Source organism: Pyrgilauda ruficollis, unplaced genomic scaffold (assembly GCF_017590135.1).
Source record: "Pyrgilauda ruficollis isolate IOZ18807 unplaced genomic scaffold, ASM1759013v1 scaffold12, whole genome shotgun sequence".
NCBI classification, from domain to species: domain Eukaryota; kingdom Metazoa; phylum Chordata; class Aves; order Passeriformes; family Passeridae; genus Pyrgilauda; species Pyrgilauda ruficollis.
The window spans coordinates 9,454,150-9,477,623 of NW_024510321.1; the positions used below are offsets into that span (position 1 = coordinate 9,454,150).

The 23,474-nt window shown below is 36.0% G+C and overlaps 1 protein-coding gene across 5 annotated transcripts in view; it reads left to right on the forward strand.

Annotated features, from left to right (window-relative positions):
- The window catches only part of LOC121365631 (phosphofructokinase, platelet), a 42,824-nt gene that overhangs the window by 16,964 nt on the left and 2,386 nt on the right, over positions 1-23,474 (forward strand). For 2 of the 5 annotated variants that reach the window (XM_041489988.1, XM_041490003.1), the window contains exons 4-19: positions 477-666; positions 3,166-3,331; positions 3,989-4,033; positions 4,128-4,236; positions 4,688-4,783; positions 5,513-5,605; positions 5,971-6,096; positions 6,675-6,739; positions 7,444-7,513; positions 9,784-9,930; positions 10,850-10,920; positions 11,373-11,460; positions 12,373-12,525; positions 21,395-21,559; positions 22,588-22,649; positions 23,150-23,261. In XM_041489988.1, coding sequence (XP_041345922.1) covers positions 477-666; positions 3,166-3,331; positions 3,989-4,033; positions 4,128-4,236; positions 4,688-4,783; positions 5,513-5,605; positions 5,971-6,096; positions 6,675-6,739; positions 7,444-7,513; positions 9,784-9,930; positions 10,850-10,920; positions 11,373-11,460; positions 12,373-12,525; positions 21,395-21,559; positions 22,588-22,649; positions 23,150-23,261 — 1,758 coding nt within the window. Of the gene's footprint in view, positions 1-476; positions 667-3,165; positions 3,332-3,988; positions 4,034-4,127; positions 4,237-4,687; positions 4,784-5,512; positions 5,606-5,970; positions 6,097-6,674; positions 6,740-7,443; positions 7,514-9,783; positions 9,931-10,849; positions 10,921-11,372; positions 11,461-12,372; positions 12,526-17,688; positions 17,842-21,394; positions 21,560-22,587; positions 22,650-23,149; positions 23,262-23,474 lie in introns of all 5 variants that reach the window. The other 3 variants (XM_041489995.1, XM_041490010.1, XM_041490019.1) reach the window with 2 other exon arrangements.

Here is a 23,474-nt window from a genome sequence, read left to right on the forward strand (position 1 = left end):
TAAAGACAGTTATTTTCATAATTCTGTGGAATAACAATGGACACTAATTTTGAATTTCAGGGATACATTTTTTCTCTTACTGTCTATGTATCTTGTGATATTAGGGGGAAAAATACCACACTGAGGCAAATTAATGTAAATATTTAACAAGTTAATATATCACTTTTATTCTTAAATATAAGTAGCAACCTATTTATTTTAATACTGCTAAAATTAATCCGATGTAATTTAATATTTTCCTTCCAGAGTAGCTCTTTATCAGTCATTTCTGAGTGTTTTTTTTGTTTTTCCCTTGTGTATGTATCTGTTCTTGAACATAAATTCCCACAGGTTTGATAATTTTTTTATAATTACCTTACCTCACTGTAAAATGAAAAGACGGAGGTTATGCTACAAAACTCGTCATTGATCCACCTTAGAAACGTGCAGCAATATACCGGATCCCTGACTAAAAGTGCTGTTCTTCCCTCGCCTAGGGAGGCACGGTGATCGGCAGCGCGCGCTGCAAATCCTTCCGCACGCGCGAGGGCCGGCTGCAGGCTGCCCTCAACCTGGTGCAGAGAGGCATCACCAACCTCTGCGTGATCGGCGGCGACGGCAGCTTGACCGGCGCCAACCTCTTCCGGGAGGAGTGGAGCGGGCTGCTGGAAGAGCTGGCGCAGAAAGGTGAGTGTGCCTTCAGTGTGCCTAGACTTCCCCTCCAGTCTGCAGGGAAGGTATGAACCCAAACCGTGGGTGTGCAGACTGTATCCAGAGGGTACATCTCAAGTTTAAAAATCAAAGGTATTCATTCTAGGAAATCGTGTGGTTCTTCATAAAATAATAGCTTTTGGTTTCTGTGCATCTGCTTGTGTGTATCATAAAGGTCCAAAAAAGACCAAATAAGTTACTGGGCAACAGTCTGTGTGGTTTTTGTCCTCTATTATGAATAATTTTCAGGATCTGAACTTCTTACCTTTTGCTTGAAAAAAAAAACTCCTATGCCCTCACATCCAATCTGAGGTGGTAATTCCTCTCCTACAACGAGCTACACATTTGTATGTTATTAAATTATGATGCTTTCCTTCCTGTATGTCATTATTTGTTTAAGATCAGAACATTAAGTGGCTGTTGATAGAAGTACAGCCAGCCCAGTAGTTGCCTTTGATAGAATCCAGGAGAATGTGTAGGGAAGAGTAAAGACTAAAATAATGCCGTGTTGATGCTATGTGTTACTCATAATACATAAAAACTCTGATAGGTTCCATCCATTTCTGTCTTCAGAGCTTCCTGAACCAGATGCTGTTAGCAGTCCTTTATGAATTTCTCTTTCATGAATGTATACTTGAAAGTCTACTTAAAAGCATACAGAATTTTGCTGAAAACATTGCGTAGCAAGGAGTTCTGCAGCTTCACTGAATAATGAAGATTGTGAAGAAACTTCTTCTGTTTATTTTGATCCTGCTGGCTTCTAGATCATTTGATATCCATAGTTTCTGTGTTAGAATAAACCATGAATGATCAATCCTGCTCTCTCTCTGCATGCCACTTGAGATTTTACAGCTGTCTTATTTTCCCTTCATCATCTCCTTTTCTAGATGGAAGAACCCTAGTTTGCTTAGTTGTTCCTTATATGTAAGTTCTATATCTTTGATCATCTTTGTTGCCCTTCTTTGAACCTTTTCCAGTTCTACCCTGTTTTGAGGTGGGGAGGACCACAACTGCACCCAGTATTCAAGATGAGGGCAAACCATGGATCTACACAGTAGTATAATGATCTTTGTTTTGTTCTCTATTATTTTCTTAATATTTTCTAATATTTTGATTTTTTTTTTACCGCTGTTGAGCATTGAAGCTGATTCATTAATGAAAACAGCATTCTTATATTATGCTGGAAATAGTGTTGTTTGTGATGTTAGGGTACATTTTTTTCATGTGTCTTAGTTTACATTTATCTGCAATGAATTCCATCTGATACTTTACTGCTCACTGTGTCTTGCTAGTCTTCATTTCTTCTCAAACACTCCATACGTTTAGATCCCAGTAATTCAGTTTGCAATTGTAAACTTTGGCACTTTGCTGCTCATTCCCTTTTCCAGGTTATTGCTGAGTGTGTTGAACAGTGCAGATCCCTGTAGAACTCCATTGGTTACCTTCCTAAGATACAAGAATTTGCATTTACCACTGCCCTCTGCCTTGTATTTTTACCCTCTCTTTCACATTATTCACATTATTACTCTATGAAAAGCCTTCTGTCTTATACAGTGACTGCTTAGTTTCCTCAAAACCCTTTGGCAAAAGACTTTGTCAATGGCTTTTTAGATATCTAAGTAGAATATGTCAACCAGATATTAAGTCACATTTGGAACTCTAGAAGAGGTTTGTAATGCATGGTATACATTAATAGAAAACATTTTGATTCTTCTTTACAATGTTGTATTCATGGACATTAGTAATATTTTTTCATTATGGTTTCTGCTGTCTTTCTGTAATGTAGAGATTAAACAAACTGATACATAGTTCTTGAATCTCATATTAAAAATTTGGCATTATATTTACTACCATCCCATCCACAGATACTAAGGTAGTTTTAAGTGCTTAAGCAGCTAAGGTGTTTCATCCTTGAGATCCTTTAGAACTCTTGGATGATGCAGCATTTTCATTGCTGTCTTGAGAGACACCGCTAAGACATAGAATAGGAGCTTTTCTGTTCTGTTTGCTTATTAATCATGAAATCAGAGCCTTTCAGTGTTGCAAAACAGAAGTCTTCAAAAGTTGGATGCTGGTTTCTAACTGTTTACATATGCCCATAATCACATCCAGTTTCCATCCTTTTGCTTCTTCATTGCATGTTATACACTGAGACCACGGTTTGAATGATACTGTTTTAATTTGAGACCGTCAATTTTAAGGTTGGTTATAAAACTTGATAATTATTTAACACTTTGAGATAGACTGAAAAGCTCTTATTTCCTTCCTTAATGTAAGGAGTTCTGTGCAGGATTTTTTTGCTTGGATGTTTGATTGGCTTTTGTTTGTAGTTTTGACTAACCTTGTTGCCTAAAATATCTAAACATAATTTAATGTTTGGATATGTTTAGTTTATCAAAGTAGAGCACCCGAGCAATACATCTAATTTTTTTTTTTGGTAGTCTTACAGTTCTTTCTCTGAATACTCCTTTACAGGAAAGATTGATGCAGAGGCTGTTAAGAAATATGCTTACCTTAACATTGTGGGAATGGTTGGATCCATAGACAATGACTTCTGTGGCACTGATATGACCATAGGTACTGACTCAGCTCTGCACAGAATAATTGAAGTTGTGGATGCCATCATGACCACTGCTCAGAGGTAAATGGAGCGTGTTATAGAGATTGATAACAAATACACACATATTTATGCTTTTGTTTAAGTTCATTTTAAATAGAGGTTAGGTAGGTGGGGAAATAAAATTTCTTTTTGACTGCGTGTTTCAAATGGCTTGGTTTCTTTTTTTCTTAGTAACTGCTTTTTCATCATTCCTGTCATGGCAGCACTTCAAGTATGCAATCATAGACTGCATCAGCCTTAGGGGCAGACTTGGTTTCAATGTTTTTAGTCTTTTTCAGACATAGTCTGTTAGAGAAGATCCAGACACACCGTGAATAGTACAAAAATAGTATCTGTCTTATATAAGCTTTATTTCAGTAAGAGTGAAGCAATTAATTTTTTTTTTTTTAAATACAGCTATATCATTACAGTTCTTAACTATGGGTCTGCATCATTTACAATTCCAGTAAAGGTTCATATCTTCTCTCATAGCTGCCCATACATGCTTTGCAAGAAAATAGTGAAAATGAGTTATGCATTGGGAGAGATTTAATTTTAAACATATTATTTAATATGGCAATGATTTTGTTTTCCTAATGTTTTTCTGTTTTGCTATGGAATTCTGAGTTCAGTAACCATAATAAACACAAGCTGTTTCATGATACTAGGTTCAGTTAATTTGTTTTCTTATTTTGACAGCCATCAGAGGACATTTGTTCTGGAGGTTATGGGGAGACACTGTGGGTATGTATTGTCTTCAGCATTTTGTGTCTTGTACAGGTACAATTATGAAAGAAATCTGAACCATGAAAATCTAATCATTTGTTCTATTTTTTAGCTATCTAGCTCTGGTTAGTGCCTTAGCCTGTGGTGCAGACTGGGTGTTTATTCCTGAATACCCACCAGAAGAAGGCTGGGAAGATACAATGTGTGTTAAGCTTTCAGAGGTAATTTGTTAATGTGTTTGAGATTCCCTGATGTCTTTGTGGATGTTTATTTGAAAGCAGTGATTAAAAAGTGTGGTCAGGACTTTAACCAAGTCTTTGGTTTTGGTGTCACATAAAGTTCTCTGTATCTTGAACATTTCTTGCACTCTGTGATTGTTTTGAGGAATCATATGACCCGCCCTGGGAATTGCATAAAATTATATCTATATAAGCAATATGTGCACATTTCCTCAGCAATTTGATGTTAGACATTTTACTTCATCAGTGAAAAGATGTGTATGAAAATAAAAGGTGTGAGATCACATCACATATCAAATTTGAGTGATCAAATACAAGAAATGCTTTCTCAAATCCTAGCAGCTTAATGTAGGGCAATTGATTATAAAATTATGTTGTAAATTACTCTTGTTTGTTTTTTGACTACATGAATGTGCTTTTATTTTTATTACAGAACCGTGCACGAAAGAAAAGGTTGAATATTATTATTGTAGCTGAAGGAGCTATTGATTGCCACAACAAACCTATAACATCAGAGAAGGTTAAGGATGTAAGTGTCAACTTCCCTGTGATACAAGATTTCTATTCATAAGATGGGGCTTATTGTTAATAATGATATTTCTTTACAGTAAATCTGTTCCTATAAGGTAGCTTATCACACAATTGTATTTTGTGCTTGTGCTTTATCATCTAAAATTCCTTAATCAAATTAAAGGCCAATGTTTTCAGTGGCAGTTTATTGGAACCTTTTCTCCTTATAATGCAGCACAGCAGTTCAAAAGCATCTGCTTCATGGGTGCCTTAGTTGATAATTTGAAATCAGCTCAAGCCTGTATTTATAATCCTATTTTACTTTGTATGTCTTGTAAAATTTTTAATATTGGTCTGTCTTACAGTGAACTAATACTGTGTGCTTTGGACAAAGTCTTGTCCAAATGGTTGCTTTGCTAAAAATTTCATTGGTGTTTAAGATGAAGAAATTTTTTAAGCTGATTTTTTCTGCCTTTTTTTTTTTTATTTTAAGGCCTCATTAAGAAATAAATTGGGAAATAGTCATTGGTGGAAAGGAGCTATGATATTTTGACTTTACCTGGGGTTTATCTGTCCTGTAACTATGAAGTTCTGTTTTCCATAGGTTTTAGAGAGACCTTTGACTTCATTCAGAATTGCAGTTTTATGAAGTAACATTTAGCACTACGTGTTCCTAAGTGTACATGATGCTAGCATACATATAAATACTGATAATGATAAACCCACTGTATTTTGAAATTCTATGCAGCTTGTGGTTCAGCGGCTTGGTTTTGACACCCGGGTAACCATCCTGGGCCATGTGCAAAGAGGTGGAACCCCTTCAGCTTTTGACAGAATTCTTGTGAGTATTCCCAAAACAACTGCTCATGGCAACACATAGGGCAACTGCATTTTATTATTTATTTGGGGGTGGGATGGTCTCTACCTGATTAACTTGACAAATCAAATTGTTACCTCACACTAATTGTCTGAATAGCTCGAATTCAGAGTAGTGAAGCACTTTGTGTGAAGGAATCTGTGCTTAGGATCAAAATGCGAAGCTTAATTGTACGTACTTATGGGTATAAACAACCCAAAACTTTATTTCACCTTACCAAGGAGTGATTTGTGTCAGCTTGAGTTACAGAGAAATCAGGACCATTTCTGTGATTGAGGCCTTGTGCATTTCAGTGCTTGCTTGAGCACTCAAACATTCTCTTCTTGCAGGCGAGTCGTATGGGTGTGGAAGCCGTGCTTGCCCTTTTAGAAGCTACTCCAGATACCCCTGCCTGTGTTGTGTCCCTGTCTGGAAACCAGGCTGTCCGTCTGCCTCTGATGGAGTGTGTGCAGATGGTGAGGCTCTGGCAAAAAGCCAATTTATATTATTTATTTACTACAACAGACTACTATGTACAGTAATTGCCTGTTCTCATTAGGACATTGATGGAATGTGTACAGCACTTTCCCATATTTGGGAATGGATAATGAAGTTCATGTATGTCCTCTATGTGTTATCATTGATTTGCAAACTATGAAGGAATAAGAAATACATGTCTTCTTAATTTGTTCTAAAATTTCATCTCAGATCTTCTGTTTTTATTGTTACAACAAATTCTTCAGATGCCTGCATCCCATTTACATGTCATACACAAGTCAGGTTTCTTCACTAAAACCACAGTTTAAATGAAAAGAAGAAAATGAATAATAGATATGCTGATTTTTTTTGTCCCATTAAGGCTTTACGTATTTGTTTCTACTTTCTTCTCCTCCTCCACCCTGTAATTTATGCTATGAGAGGAGGTAGCTCATAAATTGAGGAACTGTCAGTATTTCTTTTTTCATTGTGCAAATATATTAACACATGGAATATATTAAATAATTGAACTCCTGTGTTTTTTAAACATACTGAGTAATCAACTTGTTTTTTCAAGACTCAAGAAGTCCAGAAAGCCATGGATGAGGGAAGATTCCTTGAGGCTGTGAAGCTTCGTGGAAGGTATGGCCAATAGCTCATATCAGTTTATTTGCTGTAGAAAAGCATAGTTACTTTGCTGTTATGCTGGCATGTGACATTTTATTTTAAATATTTTACAAACTATATGGTTTTATGGGTTTGAGAATGAGAGGAGGCAGAAGAGTTGCCTAAATAGAATAATTTAAATTCTTACCTGCATCAAAACATGCAAAACAAAGCAAACTGTAATTCTCTCCTGTGTCAGACTGGGAGCTGTTCCTAGGCTAACTGGTCACAAAGCAAAAAGCTGCTGTGCTGTATGACCTGACTGGTAGCTACCATAAGCTTGTTTATTCATGATTTTGAGGCCAGTCCTGTGAGCTTGTTTGTAAGTAGTTGGTAATTTTCCAGCAGCAATGTAGGAGGAGGTATCCTTCAGTCCTGTCAGGAAAGTGATTTGTGTTTCAAGTCATCTGATAATAAAATGCTTTCTCCCAAGTCCAGAAAACTAATTTGTTAGCTGCATAGTTGTTTTATATTTTATGACTCTTATCTTAAAGAATTGAATATTTTTCATTGTTCTCTCATTTCCAGTTTTTGCATGTTTTACATTTGCAGTAACAATGGTGTTAATATTTCGTACCCGTTTTTTAATGTTTCTGAAAAATTCAAATGTTCCTTTAAAATAACTATGAGTTTGAAATTTTACTATTTTATTTGCTTATCTTATTTGCTCATTTGTTTAGGAGCTTTGAAAACAACCTTAACACGTACAAATTACTATCGCACAGAAGGCCAGATGCTGAGCTTCCAAAGGTAAGGGGGTTTGTTGAATGTACAGTGCATGTCTGCTTTTGGGATCTATTAATAACTCCCTTCAAACCTCTATTATAGCATAGGTTACAAATTAAATATTATAAACATGCTTGAAGCACACTATTCTAATAATAAGTAACATTTTTTAAAGCGAAATACCATTGTAACTAGAAAATTGCTATAGACAGTTTCTTTCAGTCTTGGATGTACAGCTGGTCGAAATTGTTAAAGTGTCTGGTCCTAACAGTTACTGTTTTGCCCTCTGTTTCTTACTATGGGGAGAAGGAGGGGTGATGTTCAAGATCATGATTAAGATTCTGAAAATCTTTAGATAAAGGAGGGTTCCATATTAAAAGAATTCTAAGCCTTCCTTTTGAAGGGTAAAACCACTCATGGGGAAGGGCAAATACAGGAATTCATGGGAAGCAGTACTGAGGGCAGATCCATCACCTTTACGTGAAATAAGTCACTCTGCATAACACAGTTTAAATTAAATAAACGGGCATTGTAGTTCCTAAGATTTATATAAGAGGAAATTTAGATTTATTTAGGAATCAAACACTAAGTTTTGTGTGCAAACAGATCTTGGAAGGAATTTATTTTTGGTTTATTAGAAGTTTACTGAATAATTCTGTTAGATCATAGTAGGTGACTGTGTTATCTGACTTGTTAATTCCTCTTTTAATTGTAGTTTGTGACCATTTGTTACCTTATTTGCATAATTATGTTGCTGTTATACTTTCTAGAAATATTTTTCCCAAATAAATATTTGAGTAATGATTAGTGGTGGTAGCTTCTCAATATTATTAAGGAGCAAAATTGCATTGATAATACAGTAAGCATCTAAAACTGACCTTCAAGAGATTGGGAATTCAGGATTTTTTAGGTGGATATTTAACATTTTCTTTGGCAGATCAGGTGTTTGGGTGATGGGTTTTGTTTTTTTTTTTTTAATACAGCAATGCAAATCCAGGCCTGTTAGCACTGGGCTTTTGTTGTATTTTTTTTAGTACTTCTGTCATACCTTCTGTGATAAATGGCATTAGAAGGAAATGTAGGCCACGTGTAATTACTAACTACTCAGACTTGACCATACTAACTAAATCTGTGTGCCTTTGGTAAAAGAGGTTGAATAGGAATTAAAAAGTAGATGAAATGTGCATGTCACAGGAGCTGAGGAAAGAGCTAAGCTGATTGGATCAGAAGAGCCAGCTGAATGCTCTGCTTCAGCAGTGCTTCTGCACACATTATATTTTGCTGTTTGTGATTACATTGCATTTTTCTACAATCCTTCAACTGTACCACAACCAAAAAAAAAAAAAAAAACCCAAAAAACCCCTACATATACTCTGGTTTGTGTCTCTTTTATTGTGGTTTTTTTTTGGGGGGGGGTTGTTGTTGGTTTGGGGTTTTTTTTGTTTGCTTGTTTTGGTTTTTAATCAGATGAGATTCCATGATAGTTACTTAACAACTGTTCTATTTTTTTTTTTTTTTTTTTTCTCATCTTCCAGAATAAAGCTAAATAATTTCTACCTCTTCTGCAGGACCAAAGTGTTGCAATTGTCATTCAGAAATATTTTAAAAACTTCCATAATCTGAAAATGTGTGGTGTTGGGAAAGATGCTGAGTGCTCGTGTTTGCTAATGGATTATCAGCTTCTTGAAAAACCTGACCGAGAGCTTAATTTTAAAACTTGTCTGTTCCTCTCTGCATTGTATTAGTGATACACACATAAATGCTGCGGTGCTACAGTCAATTCCTACTTTTTTTTCTTCTTTTGCTATTTTGGTGTGTTTGCAAAAAAAAAAAAAAATTCCTGCTTTAGTAACATGAAGCTGGTAACGTGGCCATGATGGGTGGAGCTCTGAGCAGCCTGGTCTAGTGAAAGGTGTCCCCGGCCATGTCAGAGGGTTGGAATGAGATGATCTTTATGGTTCTTCCAACCCCAAATATTCTGTGATTCTATTGTATGTTTCTTGAACCTGGGCTAGAATATAAAAACCTGAATAATTTAACTTGTAAACCAAATGGAATTATGATAAAGTCTTATTTAAGAACAAACATTCTTTTTTCTTAATTGTTTGTCTCTTTGATATTCTGCAAGTGGGGAAGTGTGTCTGCACCTTGCAGTTACCTTTAAATTTTCAACATGTTTAGGGGCTTTGAAATTTTGTTTCCTGCATTCCAGTATTTAGCAACTGCATATGATGTACAAATTAACCGTGGTGTAGAAATCCAAATCCTTACTAAATATTATTTTTATCTTGCAGACTAATTTTAACGTGGCAGTTTTAAACGTTGGTGCCCCTGCAGCTGGAATGAACGCTGCCGTGAGGGCTGCAGTGAGAGTTGGCATAACCGAAGGCCACAAAATATTTGCTGTCATTGATGGTTTTGAAGGGTTCGCTAGAGGAAAGGTCAGTGTCATGTGTGTGCCTTACCAAGTGCTAGGTACCCCATCCCACACCACCACCTTTGCTCACGTTCTTGGAAGGTTTGTTCTGTCATAACTGCTGAGGGAACTGGTTCTCTAAGTGCTTTTATTCATAAAGATCTCTAAAACCTAGATTCTAGCTGTATTTCTCAGCTATTCACATCTGTAGAGTCATTTATGCTGTGTTACTAATCACATGCTGCAGAGCTACAAAATGAGTTCAGATGAATCCTGCCTTTGAGTTTTGGTCAATATTTAGCATGTTGAAGTTTTTTCACAGAGTAGCAGAATAGTCTCTGATTCTGAACAATGAGTTATTGCACATGTATTCCTTTGCTGTAAGAAACTTTGTGATGGTACTTCTTGAGGGAGGAAGCTTTTTTTCCCCTTAGGTATGTTAGATTCTTCTCTTTGCCTGTTTTTAAACGTTATGCATTGGTTGGTGTACTGGCGAGAAACTGAATGCAAGATTACTGATTTTTGTGCCTGGCTGGAGCCACAGATCCCAAAACTTACATCAAAGACCTAGCTTTAGATTTTTTTGCTTCACATTCAGTAGGAGAGGATGTGAAAATAGAGATATGAAACACAGAGACAGGGTTCATCTTGGTATGGAAGAAGAAAGAACAAATGGAATGGAAAGGACTTGCAGCCTACTGCAAGGCAACAAAGCAGTTACGGAATCCAGGGGTGTCACCAAAAGGGATTGTAGTAATTCAAGAGAAATAGAGTTAAACTCTTGATGCTGTTTTCTTCCTTGGCCTCATTTAGTTCTAGTGATGTCAGTGCCCAGCATCTTGTTCCAACAGCTTTTCATGAAGTAGTACCTGTTGTTTGCTGCAGCTCAAGAGAAGTAATTTGATAATCACTTAAAAAATCTCCTTTTTTACTTTTATTCAAAGATAAAGGAAATTTCCTGGGGAGATGTTGGAGGCTGGACTGGCCAAGGAGGATCAATTCTTGGTACAAAACGGTAAAATCAATATTTTTGTCAATTGATATGATGAACTGTAGTGCTTTATGCCACTAGTGTATGATTCCCTGTTCTTTTCTTCCCACAGAGTGTATTTAAGACCTCAATTTTTGTACATTTGGGTTTTTTGAGTTTGTTTTTTGTTCAAATCCTTGTGTTCCAACTTGGGTATCTTTATAGTACTGAACCCTCTCTCAAGAGTGGCAGCTGGGATCTCAACTTAAAAATTTTCCAGGGTTCCTTACACTTCAAAGGATTTCAAACCTGCAGTTTCTTTATATTTGTCATGAGTCCTTATTGTTTGTCTGGAAGAGCTACTTGTGTGGATAAATATGTAAAACAAAAACCATTGTGTTGCCTGCTGACTTTATGGTTTCAGCTTAGTAATGAGTTCTTACTGCTTAAAAGTCTGTAAATTGTTTTTATTTTTCTTTTGATTTAATGATTTTTAGTACTCTTCCTGCAAAATATTTGGAGAAGATTGCTGACCAGATGCGCACTAACAACATTAACGCCCTTATGGTTATTGGTGGATTTGAGGTACACTGAAATATCTAATTATGTCTGAGTAGACTAGAAATCCTAACAAAATTAATAGTCTGGTTTGATTTTTACCCAATCTTCATGTAAGGTGCATTTGGCTCTATCTGTATTTGATACATGACATAGTGTTTAGAATCGTAAGCGTTGTCAGTCAGGGGTTCTCTGGAAAGCTGGCATTCAAGGCAGTGACTGGAACTGCTAAACTGATGTGCTAAATGGATAAATGAGATGAGATAGTGTTATAGTTTTTTGTATTAAAACAAATTAATAACTTCAGTTGTGCAAGTTTCAGTCTATAGAACATCCTTGCAGAAGTTCTTGACTCTTAGTAGAAATTGCACTATGGTTCCTTTTTCAAGCCACTCCTTTCACATAGTGCATGTCAAAACCTGTAATGGATCTAGAGAAGTTTTTTTTTTTTGGCTATATTTCATGTCTGCTTTATTCTAAAAAAAACAATTAATTTTTGAAATTTTGATTCAGGAAAGTATTTTGCCTACTCCTTGCAGAAAAGAATGTGTTCATTGCTTTTTGATGAAGACTGTATCTTCCTTTTTTGTCCAAGCTGTTAGCTATGACCCTAATTCAGGAATATTAAGATGTTTAAATCAGGAGTAACAGTACCTGAAGATTGGGGAACTACTTTGTTTTGTTGAAAACCAACTTTCTGTGCCTAAATATTTCATTTTCATAAAAACATATGCTCTATTTATTGTTTTCAAATATATGCCTGTTTCTAACGCTTTCTTTTTTGTCTGTGTTAGATTTTAGTGGTTCCTTAGTGCTCTGACTTGCTGAAGTGTGCTGTGGTAGAAATGGCTCCCCCTGTGGCCCTTCTCATTTTGTCACTCCCAACTCTGCCCTTCCTTTGTTCATCCTAATTTTTCACGTGATGCCTGTGCCCAACAGGCTTACCTTGGACTTCTGGAATTGTCAGCTGCCCGGGAGAAATATGATGAATTCTGTGTTCCAATGGTTATGGTTCCTGCAACTGTATCCAACAATGTACCGGGTTCAGATTTCAGCATTGGTGCAGATACTGCTCTGAACACTATAACTGATGTAAGTCTGCTCTGGTGTGTGCATATACTAACAAAGCAGTTGTTTAGACTTACTCAATTGGCTACTACTGGATATTTTTGTAGACCAGAACTTAAGAAATGTGATCTGGGAAATTATAATTACTTCATGGCACCACTTTAGAAAAGAGAAAGTCTAGGATCCCAAATGCTTCCATTTAGTTTCTGCTGAAACTACAAAGACCTCTGAATTTTTTAAGTGCAGGATAAGATGGCATCTGTTGTTGTATAAGAAAGAAACAAACAAACTTAAAGCTGAGACTTGGATGATCATTTGCACTGTAGAGGGGGAAAAAAATCTGTTCCTAATATATAGTTGTAGTATACACAGCTGCCACAAACACTGAAGGAAAGTTGCTCTGTTGAGAAGGAGAGTCTTAGTTATGTAACATCTTTACTCCTTGAAGAAAATATGTAAAATCCATATTTCTCAATAATAGGCATTACATTTATTCTGCTAATAGCAGATTTAATAAAAAGAGTTGAGACATGTTAAGTAATTTTTAAAAAATCAAATCCAGTAATACAACATAAAGTAAAAATTGAATGTTTAATCTCTTATGAGGAAAAAGCTTCTCTACTTCGAGTGTGATAGAGCACTGGAGAAATCTGCCCAGGGAGGTAGTGCAGTCTCCTGTGGAGATAATCCAAACCCTCCTGGATTGTTCTTGTGTCACTTGCTCAGGTGTTCCTGCCTTGACAGGGCATTGGACTACATGATCTGCCGAGGCCCCTTCCAACCCCAGCCATTCCTCAGTTCTCTAATACTAATTGCAGTTGAGCAGAAAGCTTAGTCAGTTGGACAAAAAGAGTTTCAAGTTGCTTTTGAAAATTAAATTATCACTTAAATGTATTTGAAAATTTTAATCATGATAGCTTTTTAATTTCAAGGATTCTTCAGGTCCCACCAACTTTAAATGCACTACTATAACTTTTTTTTCCCCCACAATTCCAACATAAATAATTTTAACTTCATCAAAAGAAATTCTTCAATTAGGAAATATCAGTTTCCTGAAGTATTGGCTTGAATAAGACTGTAAGCTACCTAAACTTCATTGAATTAATTTTTCATTGACAACTTGGGTTATAAGTGTTGATGTTGTTTCCAGTTCTGGTAAATAAAAATATCTGTCCAAAATGACTGATTATGAGCTAAGGTGAGTAAAATGATTGTGCATAACATCTGCTTTCCCTCTTTTCTTATCTTCATAAACTTTGTTAACCAAACTGACTTCTTTTTATAGGTTATTTCATGCAAAGGAGGTATATAGTAGGCAGTCAGTCTGTGTTTATATGGTTTGCTTTTCTATTTAGGTTTCTAGGTGTCATTTGCCTTCATTAGATAAAACATTTGTATTTTCAATGCAATAGTTGAAAACTTTCCAAAAGCTTTTATTTTTGTTTTTTGCTAATAGCTTTCTTCTGGTTGTTTTATTTTTGTGTTTAATTTTGCCTACAGTTTTCTCAGGATTAAAGATGAAAAGTAATGGCTTTGCAAGATCTATATTCAGTTGAATGGAAAATTAAATTTGGGTTGATTTTTTCTCTCTTTTTTTTTTTTTAATTTTTTTTTTGTTTGTTTGGTTTTTTTTGGAAGGAGCAGACTTTTGCGTTCGGAAAACATCCTTTCAGTTTTTTGCTCTGATTGTTTGAACACAATTCACAAAACTCCCAGTGAAAAATACATCCTTTCATTCTTGTGCCATGCTCAGATCAGGTGCAGTAGCAACTGTGCCCCTGTTAAATGTCACCAGATAAGCTCAGTACATGTCATACAATTGACTGTGGTAAACAAAAGTAGGAGGTGGACATGAATATCCATTTTATCAAGTTTATATATAGGTTTTATTCTCGTTACCACAGTTAGGTCAATAAATGCATCACAGTTTACAGTGCTGTCAGAGCACCAAAAGAGCTCAGTTTTTCAGTGCTGTCTGAACACCAAAGTGTCATCACACTTAGTTTTTCTGTGGTACAGTTCTTACTTGTGTGGTCTTGCCTACCTCTAGTCAGGTAAGTACAATTGTGCTGGTCATCAGGGATTGCTGCTGTTTGGCATCATTAGACACTTGTCAGTTGTTTTAACTTGGCAAGTGTAAATAGGATGCTGAAACAAGTGCTGATAAAATATGTTAAAATTCTGCATTTAAAAAGAGAAACAAAACCAGACTTAATAGATACATAACTTCTGAATGAGAGATTAGTAAAGAGTGTGCTCCTCACAAAGGCATGTACATTTCTCAATAACTAATTTAGATTCTGTAGCAGATCATGGGGACCCTTCTGAAATGTTCCATTTTTTCCACTTCTGTTCTAAAATCTTGGCTTCAGATTTTGAATAGTGTTTTAAATTTATGATAAACTGTATTTTTCACTTCACTTTTCAGAATATTAGAAAAACTGCTAATGACAACATAAATATAAAGTACCTGGGAAAAGCTGAATGCTTCTACCTGAGGAGGATATTCTTAAGGCTGATATATATAGGCATACAAAATTATCCTTTTAGGATTGTGGGATAAGAACATGAACTTCAGATTTTCTACTAAATGAAGCATCACTAAAATATCTACCATAATAAAAGTATCTATATTTTCAAGTATGTTGCTAATTCAATGAAATGAATAGGGTGTTATTTTGGATGTCAGACCTCAGGAATGTGGCAACCATGAAATGAAAGGAAAAGGTATCATCTAGATGAGAATAATGGAACCCAAAAAAGGGAGAGGCTAAAACTTTCTATTGTGTTTCTTCCATCTTACCTTTCCTTTCACCACAAGAAAAGGGGATACAGACTGATGATTTTGGTTTTGTGGGGGGGGGGGGGGGAAAAACAAATGTTCCCCGAGGAGTAAAGAAAGCTACAGTCAGATGCCTTAAGGCAGTCTCCATACATTTCCTGTGGAAAACAGACGCCTGTACCCTCCCACTAACATGTGTGGCTCCACATTAGTCTGAACTAGGAAGCTGAAAATTAGCCAGGCCACTAGCTAACCTGTTAATTTTTCATCTCCTTCAGTCCTGGTAGCAGCTGATGTGGAGTAAGGGCAGTAACTCCATTCCCTTCAGCTGCCATTTGTATTTAGATCATCTTAAAGTCAACAAACAGTAGTCTTTGCTTGACTGCATGAATTTTTATAACGCATCCTTGGTTATGTTGGTTATGGCAACAACCTTTTTAGTAACACAAATCCAATAAAAGGGTAGGAAATTATTAAACCATTTTATTAACACAGTGCAGTATCCCTCTATGGCCTTACTGTAGTAATTTAAAAAAAATACTAGCATAGCAATTGCTAAAACCATTGATCACTTATTTACCTTTTATAATTAAGTGACCATATATTAAAAGCATTTTCATGTTTTGCCACAGTGATGCAAAGATGTTGCATATAATCATCTAATGCTCATGCTTGGTGAAGGTACAGTCATTGGATATGTTGGCTGAAATCACTTGCATCAAATAAAATGGCAATATTTAATGCAAGTAAAACATATCATAACTGCATCTTAACATACCATAAATGCAGACTAACCAGTTATGTTAGTTATTGCTCTACATCTCCCTTTGACTTGTTTTTCCAGAAGTCTTAATATAAAACTTTTTAGAGAAACTTGTGTTCTGCAGATCTCCAGGAAGCTGTGTGGTTTTACCAAACCGCTGTAACTTTGTATGTCTTTATTCTTTTAATAGAAATAAAAATTGAAAGCAGCCTGACTGAGCTGAGTTGGGCCAGGCAATTACTGAAATTTCCTAAGTGAAGTCTCAGCCACTCAAAAAACCAAATCCCAAATAAACCCCTCCTATTTGTTGCTCCTGGCTGTACTTCTGAGCTCTTTGGGTCTGAAAGTTCCATCTTTTAGGCTGTGTTTCAACCTCAAACTGAAAGTGTAGCAGTGAGCCATTTAATTTACCAAAACAGTGAGAAGAGAGAGATTTTTTTAAAAAGTCAGTTTGCATTTATGCACCTACAGCCATAAATGCACCTACAGCATAAATATCCTGTCTTCTCACTGAACAGGACCTGCTCTGTCTAGGACAAAAGCTCAGAAGGGGAACTCTCACAGGTAGGGGATTTACCCATAATTTTCTTCTAATTTTCTCATTAAACCAGTCACTGTGGAGATATGCCTGGAGATACCTCAATAGGTATCTAATTTTGATCTGCAATAGTTGGCTTCTCTGAACCGATTTGAGAAATCAAGAAAATGAGACTTCTGTGAACATCAGTTTCTGGGAGAAAGAGATGAAAAAGTCGTGTATTGCATAATTAGGCTTTCTGGTGGAGAGCCATTACACAGGCAGTTTGAAAAACTGCCACACTTCATGAGAGATGCTGATGAGTTTAGATTAGAAATAATTGGAATAATGTAATGTATGTTTATTTAAAACAGCTGCAAAATCTTAACATTTATTTTGACATTCACTAGGAGCACCTAATCCTTTTGACATGATAATATATTTTGTAGATTTTGGAGTCTTTCCAAGGACCTAAAACTGCTTTTCAAAGAATCCTTGAACTATACTTGCAAACTTTATTAACTCATCCATCTGCATATGTTCCTGGATTTTTCTAGGCCTACATCTAGTCTGTGTTCACAGAGGCAGATGTGTGATGTTGATAGAAACTTTGAAGGCATGGGTGAACTTTTTTTTCCTTTCTCTTGGTGGAAATAGATGCGTGTCTTGACTTTCTAGGATAACATAGTTTTTTTTAAAAATGTCTTTCTTTAAGCATTGTCTTCAATTTGCAAGAGTTTTACTAGTTAATTTTCTAAGCTCCTTAGCATGTATCAAACTCTGTTCTTCAAGTTCTTTCCTGTGGAATGACTTCCAGTCTAGCTTTTTGCCTTCCTTTCCTACCCAGTTGCTTCAGACCTCTCTGCTGTGCACACTTCCTTCAGTCTGTACTAATTCGTACTAATCCTCTACATTTCTTCAAAGAGCATTGTGCCAATGCAGCCCCAGTGCACTGTTGTGGTATGTACAGGATATTTTCACCCTCCCCCCACCAAATAATCTCACCAATTGTATTTACTTGGGCCAGTGGACAGCCACATTTACCATCACATGCCAGGAGTCATTAGCAGAGCGAGCAGTCCAAAGACAAGGAATGTTTCACTCACACTTGTACCACTGCTTCAGGCCTTTGAAAGTTGTCTGCAGCTCTACGAGGCGCGTGCCAGCTTTGAGGAGTTTAGAGTTCCTATGTGTGTGTTGCCTGCTACTATTAGCAACAATGTGCCAGGCACAGACTATAGCCTTGGTACTGACACTGCCTTGAATGCTATTGTGGAGGTAAGACTGTGTATCTTTTAAAAGTTAAGATGATAAAATGCATAAGATGAGGATACTTAAAGACGTTGAAATGTCTGGTTTTCTTAAATAACTCAGTTACTTGTGTTTTTTATTGGTTAATAGTTGAGTTTTCCAAGACTGATTAAAGATTAACCTTAGAAAAAGTATTACGTTAAATGCTTAATTTCTGGGGACTCTCTTTTGTTCTTCAAGACTCCTGCATTAGGGTATTTGCTTTTACTGAGAATAAAATATTTTGCTTTCTTCAATTTCATTGTTATTTTACATATTACTTAGGTAAAAGAAGAAAGCACATATTTTATAAATAAATGCCCCATTTATTGGATGAACTATTGACTGAGCTCAGTGCAGCAGAGCATTTAAAATGCATGATTAACACTAAATACATGAATAATCCTGTAAACTCCATTAGGCTTAACATACATTAAGTGCATATAAATGCATGGATAGTAGAAGCAGTTAAGTCTGTCACTGATGTTCAACTAAATAGTGCAGGGTCAGAACCATCAGTGTTGTAGTTTTAATCTACCATAGTTTTTCCCTTGGGTTCAACTGTTTTATGAGCTCTTTCAGTCCTGTTTACTCTGCTTAAGGCACAGCAAAGGGAACTGAGCTGAGATGCAATGCAAACAAATGAGTAAATCTTACCAGCTCTGAGTTTTATCAAACCCGTCATTAGCAAGCCATATAACTAATCATGAAGTAATTTGTTAAGGAAGTCAAATCAAGACTACAGATCCAGGGTGTTGGGAAAAGCAGGTTTGTTTTCCTGTTCTTACACAGTGAGTGAAAAAGCTCAGGAGATAACTGGAAGAGCTGTGGCAGAAAACAGGGTGGCCTGCACTGCAGCATCCCTGGGCTGAGATGTCCTAAGGTGTCATTTGGGCACATCATGTAGCAACATTCATAGGCAGGGCATGGGTACTTTACCACTCCTTCAGCTTTTTCCCCTCTTGGCCTGACATTTATAGAAGTAGCTAAGTCTGCTAGTTGTGATGTTGCACCTTCAAAAGTGGTAACAATGGGGCAACAAATGATTGCATATAGTGCTGCTTCCTCTTATGAAATTGTTTTTGGTAGTAATTTAATTACAGTCTGTATAGATATCAGTAATGCTTTCTGTAAAAAAAAATATGGTTACATCACTTGAATTTTATTGTCATTAGGATGTTTAGTTAATGTTAATAGCAGAACACTCGATTTGGTGTTTCTAACTTTAGGATTTTTTATTAAGCTGGGTCAGTTCATATGAAAGCTCAGCTAGCAATAGAATTCCAAAAAGAATTCTCATGCCTTGTTTGTGATGTCTGAAACCTGCACTAGGCATTTAAGGTTTGGCTTTTCCAGCCTGTAGTGTAGTGTATGAATTAATAATTCATTTAAGTCTACCTGAGCCAATTTCATATTTGGGTATTTCTGTCACAGTCATTCTGAGAAAGCAAGAGTAGTAGAAAGTTTGTACTCCATCTCTTGTACGGTCAAGGACAGAAACCCTTCTAAGTAGGTTTCAAGTGATTAGTCCCATAGGCAGTGACTGATTTACCTCCTTGCTTAGTGCTTGGGGATTCTCAAAAGGCAGAAAATTCCACTCTCTTGCCAGCAGATGGAAAATCTTTTTAGAAATCTTGGGGTTTACAAATATTTGAAGTCTCTCAAAATGGTGGGAATCTTCACATGTATCTTTATTGTCTAAAGACAAGATTGTTTTACAACATAAGTTAAACACATAGTACCTATCCAGTTTCCGGCAGCTCTTTAAAAAATTAGTTAAATTGCTCCAGTGCTACAGTATTCTGCGAAAATTTTCATGAAACAGTGTCTGCAAGGAGAAAGTAAAGTCCTTGGGGACACTGTAAAACCCAAGACATGTAAAAGTGTCATTTTGAAAAACTGTTAGAAAGTCAACATAGACTTTTGTGATGTAGTTTGTTATGGAGATACTTCTCTGCTTGGGATTACAGAATATCCATATTCTGAATAAATTGATGTGAATGATGCACTTATTTATGTAAGCACATAATATGCATATATGCAAATACAAAAATAAAATATGTATAAATTAAATTATACGTATCTTTTGCTAGCTTGACCTAAATACATGCATACACTGGTCGTAGTCTTTAACTGTATTAAACTGTATTATGTTAGAAGTTCTAGAGTTTTTATATTAAGTTTTCTCACATATCAGGTAATGATTTGTTCTGTGATGTGTTAGGTATGGTTTTAGGACCATTTTGTTCACAATCTGAATTGCAGAAATAGTATTTTCAGTTAGCTGAATGAAGTTCTGGTTTTAAAAAACTGTGAACTAGAAATACCTCAAATTTTATGGCACCTATAGTTACTCATTCAAAAAATCAGTAAGTCATGGGGATTTTTTAATGTTACCATAATTCAGGTTGCAAGATGACAAACTTTCCAGGTACTTTCATTTCCATTTTTATTAAACAGAACTGGTGTTGGGACACTACATCGGTTTCACAAAATTCTTCCTGTCACAAAGTGTGGTATATCCTATTTATTTATTTGTTTCTAAGACAAAGAAGAAAATAGGGCCTCTTTATTTCTCTGACTCCCTTCTGAAAGGAAAATACATTAATCAACAACTTTAAAATAACTTCAAATGGTAGAAAAATTCATTCCAGGAGGTAAGTTTGTCAAATAGATTCTTGAGTATTACTAAAACCTAAAGGTGGATAGTAAATAGTTCCTAGGTTTCTGCATTTTCCTGAGTTACAGTGTTTTCCTAAGATTCCTAGGTCTTGCCACACTGGAGATTGCCTCTGTCTTTGTAACTTTCTGCTTCTCTTAGGCAGCTCTAAAAAATATTGGTGTTAATTAGTTTCATGTAAGTAACAGATCTCCATTCTTTATGCTGGTCAGAGTAAGGTGCAAGTGGAGATTTCAGTCTTCTTACAGTAACTATGTATGGGTTAGTAAAAAACAAAAAGCATTTTAAAACATGCACCAGTAGTGCTTGAAAGAATTATATTTATGTGGAAATCACTACTGGAAAGTAATTAGGCAGTACATGCTCAGGACTTAAGTTCAGTATAGATGGGAATGCAGGGAATTTCAAAATCAATAATTTAATCTTCATTAAGAAGAAGTAAGCCTAAGGTAATGAATAAAGAAAAGAAGTTTTCATCCCACAATTTCTTGAAAAGCTTCTTTATAGCTACTTTTATCTGTGTTAGAAAACACAGATACACAACTGGTTAATGCCACTACAAACCAAAATGAACTCGTTTCAGTATTTGCAGGAAGCAAGTAAGTATATGTTAAGAATTGCTAGTGGAAAAACATTTTATTTCTATCCTGATGTTCAGTATATGATTTATAAGAAATCCTTTATTAGATTATTATAGTTACATGGGCTATACCTTTTCGGAATTCTTTAAAGGTTCATTCTTTATAAATGCTTTATTTTAACTTTTTTGTTACCAGTAGGTGACACAAAGTTGCATGACATACACAAACGTAATCAGTGAGGGGTTGTAGTGCATACTCAGGCTGTGGTGTCTCTGAGCAGACGTGTGACCGCATCAAGCAGTCGGCCAGCGGCACCAAGCGCCGCGTCTTCATCATCGAGACCATGGGCGGCTACTGCGGCTACCTGGCCAACATGGGGGCCCTGGCAGCAGGAGCTGATGCTGCTTACATCTTCGAAGAGCAGTTTGATATCAGAGAGCTCCAGGTATTCAGCACCTTTTGCTCATTCTTAGGTAGAATTCTTAGTTGTACGTGTGTATCGTAATGTGTATACTTGAAGTAGTAGGCTCGTAAAAGAAAAAAGCAGCTGAGGTTGGGCCTAAAATCTGCACTTGTCATGCCAGTTCCTGTGCCATAACATTATATAAAGGAGTGTAGACACAATCACTGTTGACACCCAAGTTCAATAAAATGACAAAAATAATTGTACTGGCCATTAAGCACTACTAAATTAATTGTTTCATTTTTTAATTGTCTGATTGAAATTCAAATTAAATGAACAGAAATGGGTAGTTTTAAAATGAAGCCAAAAACAAGAGAACAGTATTTTTTCATTACGGTATAGTTGTATTTAAAGGCTGTTCAGGAAAGAACTGACCAGTATGTCAGGTTTATTAGATACTGACTCTGTTACTAGAGCTATTCAGAGCATGTGTGGAAGAGTTACTAAAATAAAGCCCTCAGGCTTTAAGGATTATGGATTATAGTGTGGTACATACACAAGCAGATATGGAACTTGTCTGCTGTGAGGACTTTACACTTCTGAGATCGTTAGCACTAGCTGCAGTCATGGACAGACACAAAGCTAAAAGGGTAGAAATTTCCTAAGCACAGAGATGTGAAATGAATCAGAACTTATCCCCACGCAGTTGTTGGCAGGACTGGAAGGAAGGGCAGGCTGTAAACTTTAGTGGCAATTTGTGTATTTTTATGTATATCAAGCTGGATGCTGTACTAGTATAGCATACAAAAACCTCCTTTGATTTAATAAAATCTGTTAATCTGTTATTTGTTTAATAAAATTCTGATATAGAGAAAGATGTTAGTTTTAACCCAAGATGAATTACCATACACAGTATGTTATCCTGCATCTCCAAAAATCTTGATAATTTGAATTTGCACATAATGCTTTATATGGATTATTTGACAGAAGTTCTCTGGAAATGTAGGCTCATTAAAGTTCTTTCAGATACAAAGTTCTGTATGGATCTTTAAAAATACTTTTGTTTCTAGGCTAATGTGGAACACTTGACTGAAAAAATGAAAACCAGTATCCAGCGTGGTCTAGTGCTGAGGTAGGTAAAAGTAGTTGTAATAGATGGCATCAGTGATACTAAGCATCCCAGCCAGGTAGGCTGCTTGGCCACTTGGAATGACACTCCAAGTCTATATTCCTTGATTATTCCTTTAATTTGAGATTTTTAGAAAAGCTGTTGCTCTAAAAGGGAATTGTGGAACCTGTCTGGATGTGCAAGTCTAAAACTTCATTCTATGTAAATACATTTGCTCTGTAATCTAATACTTCATCCTGTCTTCAGTCTGTTTTCTCATTGGGTTTGTCTTTTATTCCAGATTCTTTCTTACTAAAGGTAGTGTGTCACACTATGGCCTTTACTATAAAAACCCTAAAAATCGTGAGCCCGTTACATGGAAGTGAGTGTATGCAATCAGATGAAAATGTCCCAGCCAGGATTACTGCTATCAAGAAAACAGAAAAGACTTGTAATTCAGTAGCTGCAAAGACATCCAGTGCTTTAGAGTAAATTTGCTAACTGTCTGGCCTTAATTGTTACAGAAATGAGAACTGCAATGAGAACTACACAACTGATTTCATTTATCAGCTGTATTCTGAAGAAGGAAAAGGAGTGTTTGACTGTCGAAAAAATGTATTGGGCCATATGCAGCAGGTAAATAGAACCCTAAAGTTACAGACAGCACTAACTTTGTGTGCACAAAGTATATACACTACACTATTCAAGCATTTGAAACAAGTCTGACTCAAGATTAAGGGGAAAAAAATGTGGATTTTTGTTGGTAGGCAACTCAGGTTTTTTTAGCATCAGGTTTTATTGCAAATTCTTTTTAAAAATCTAGGAAAAATGCATTAGATCCTTTATGAT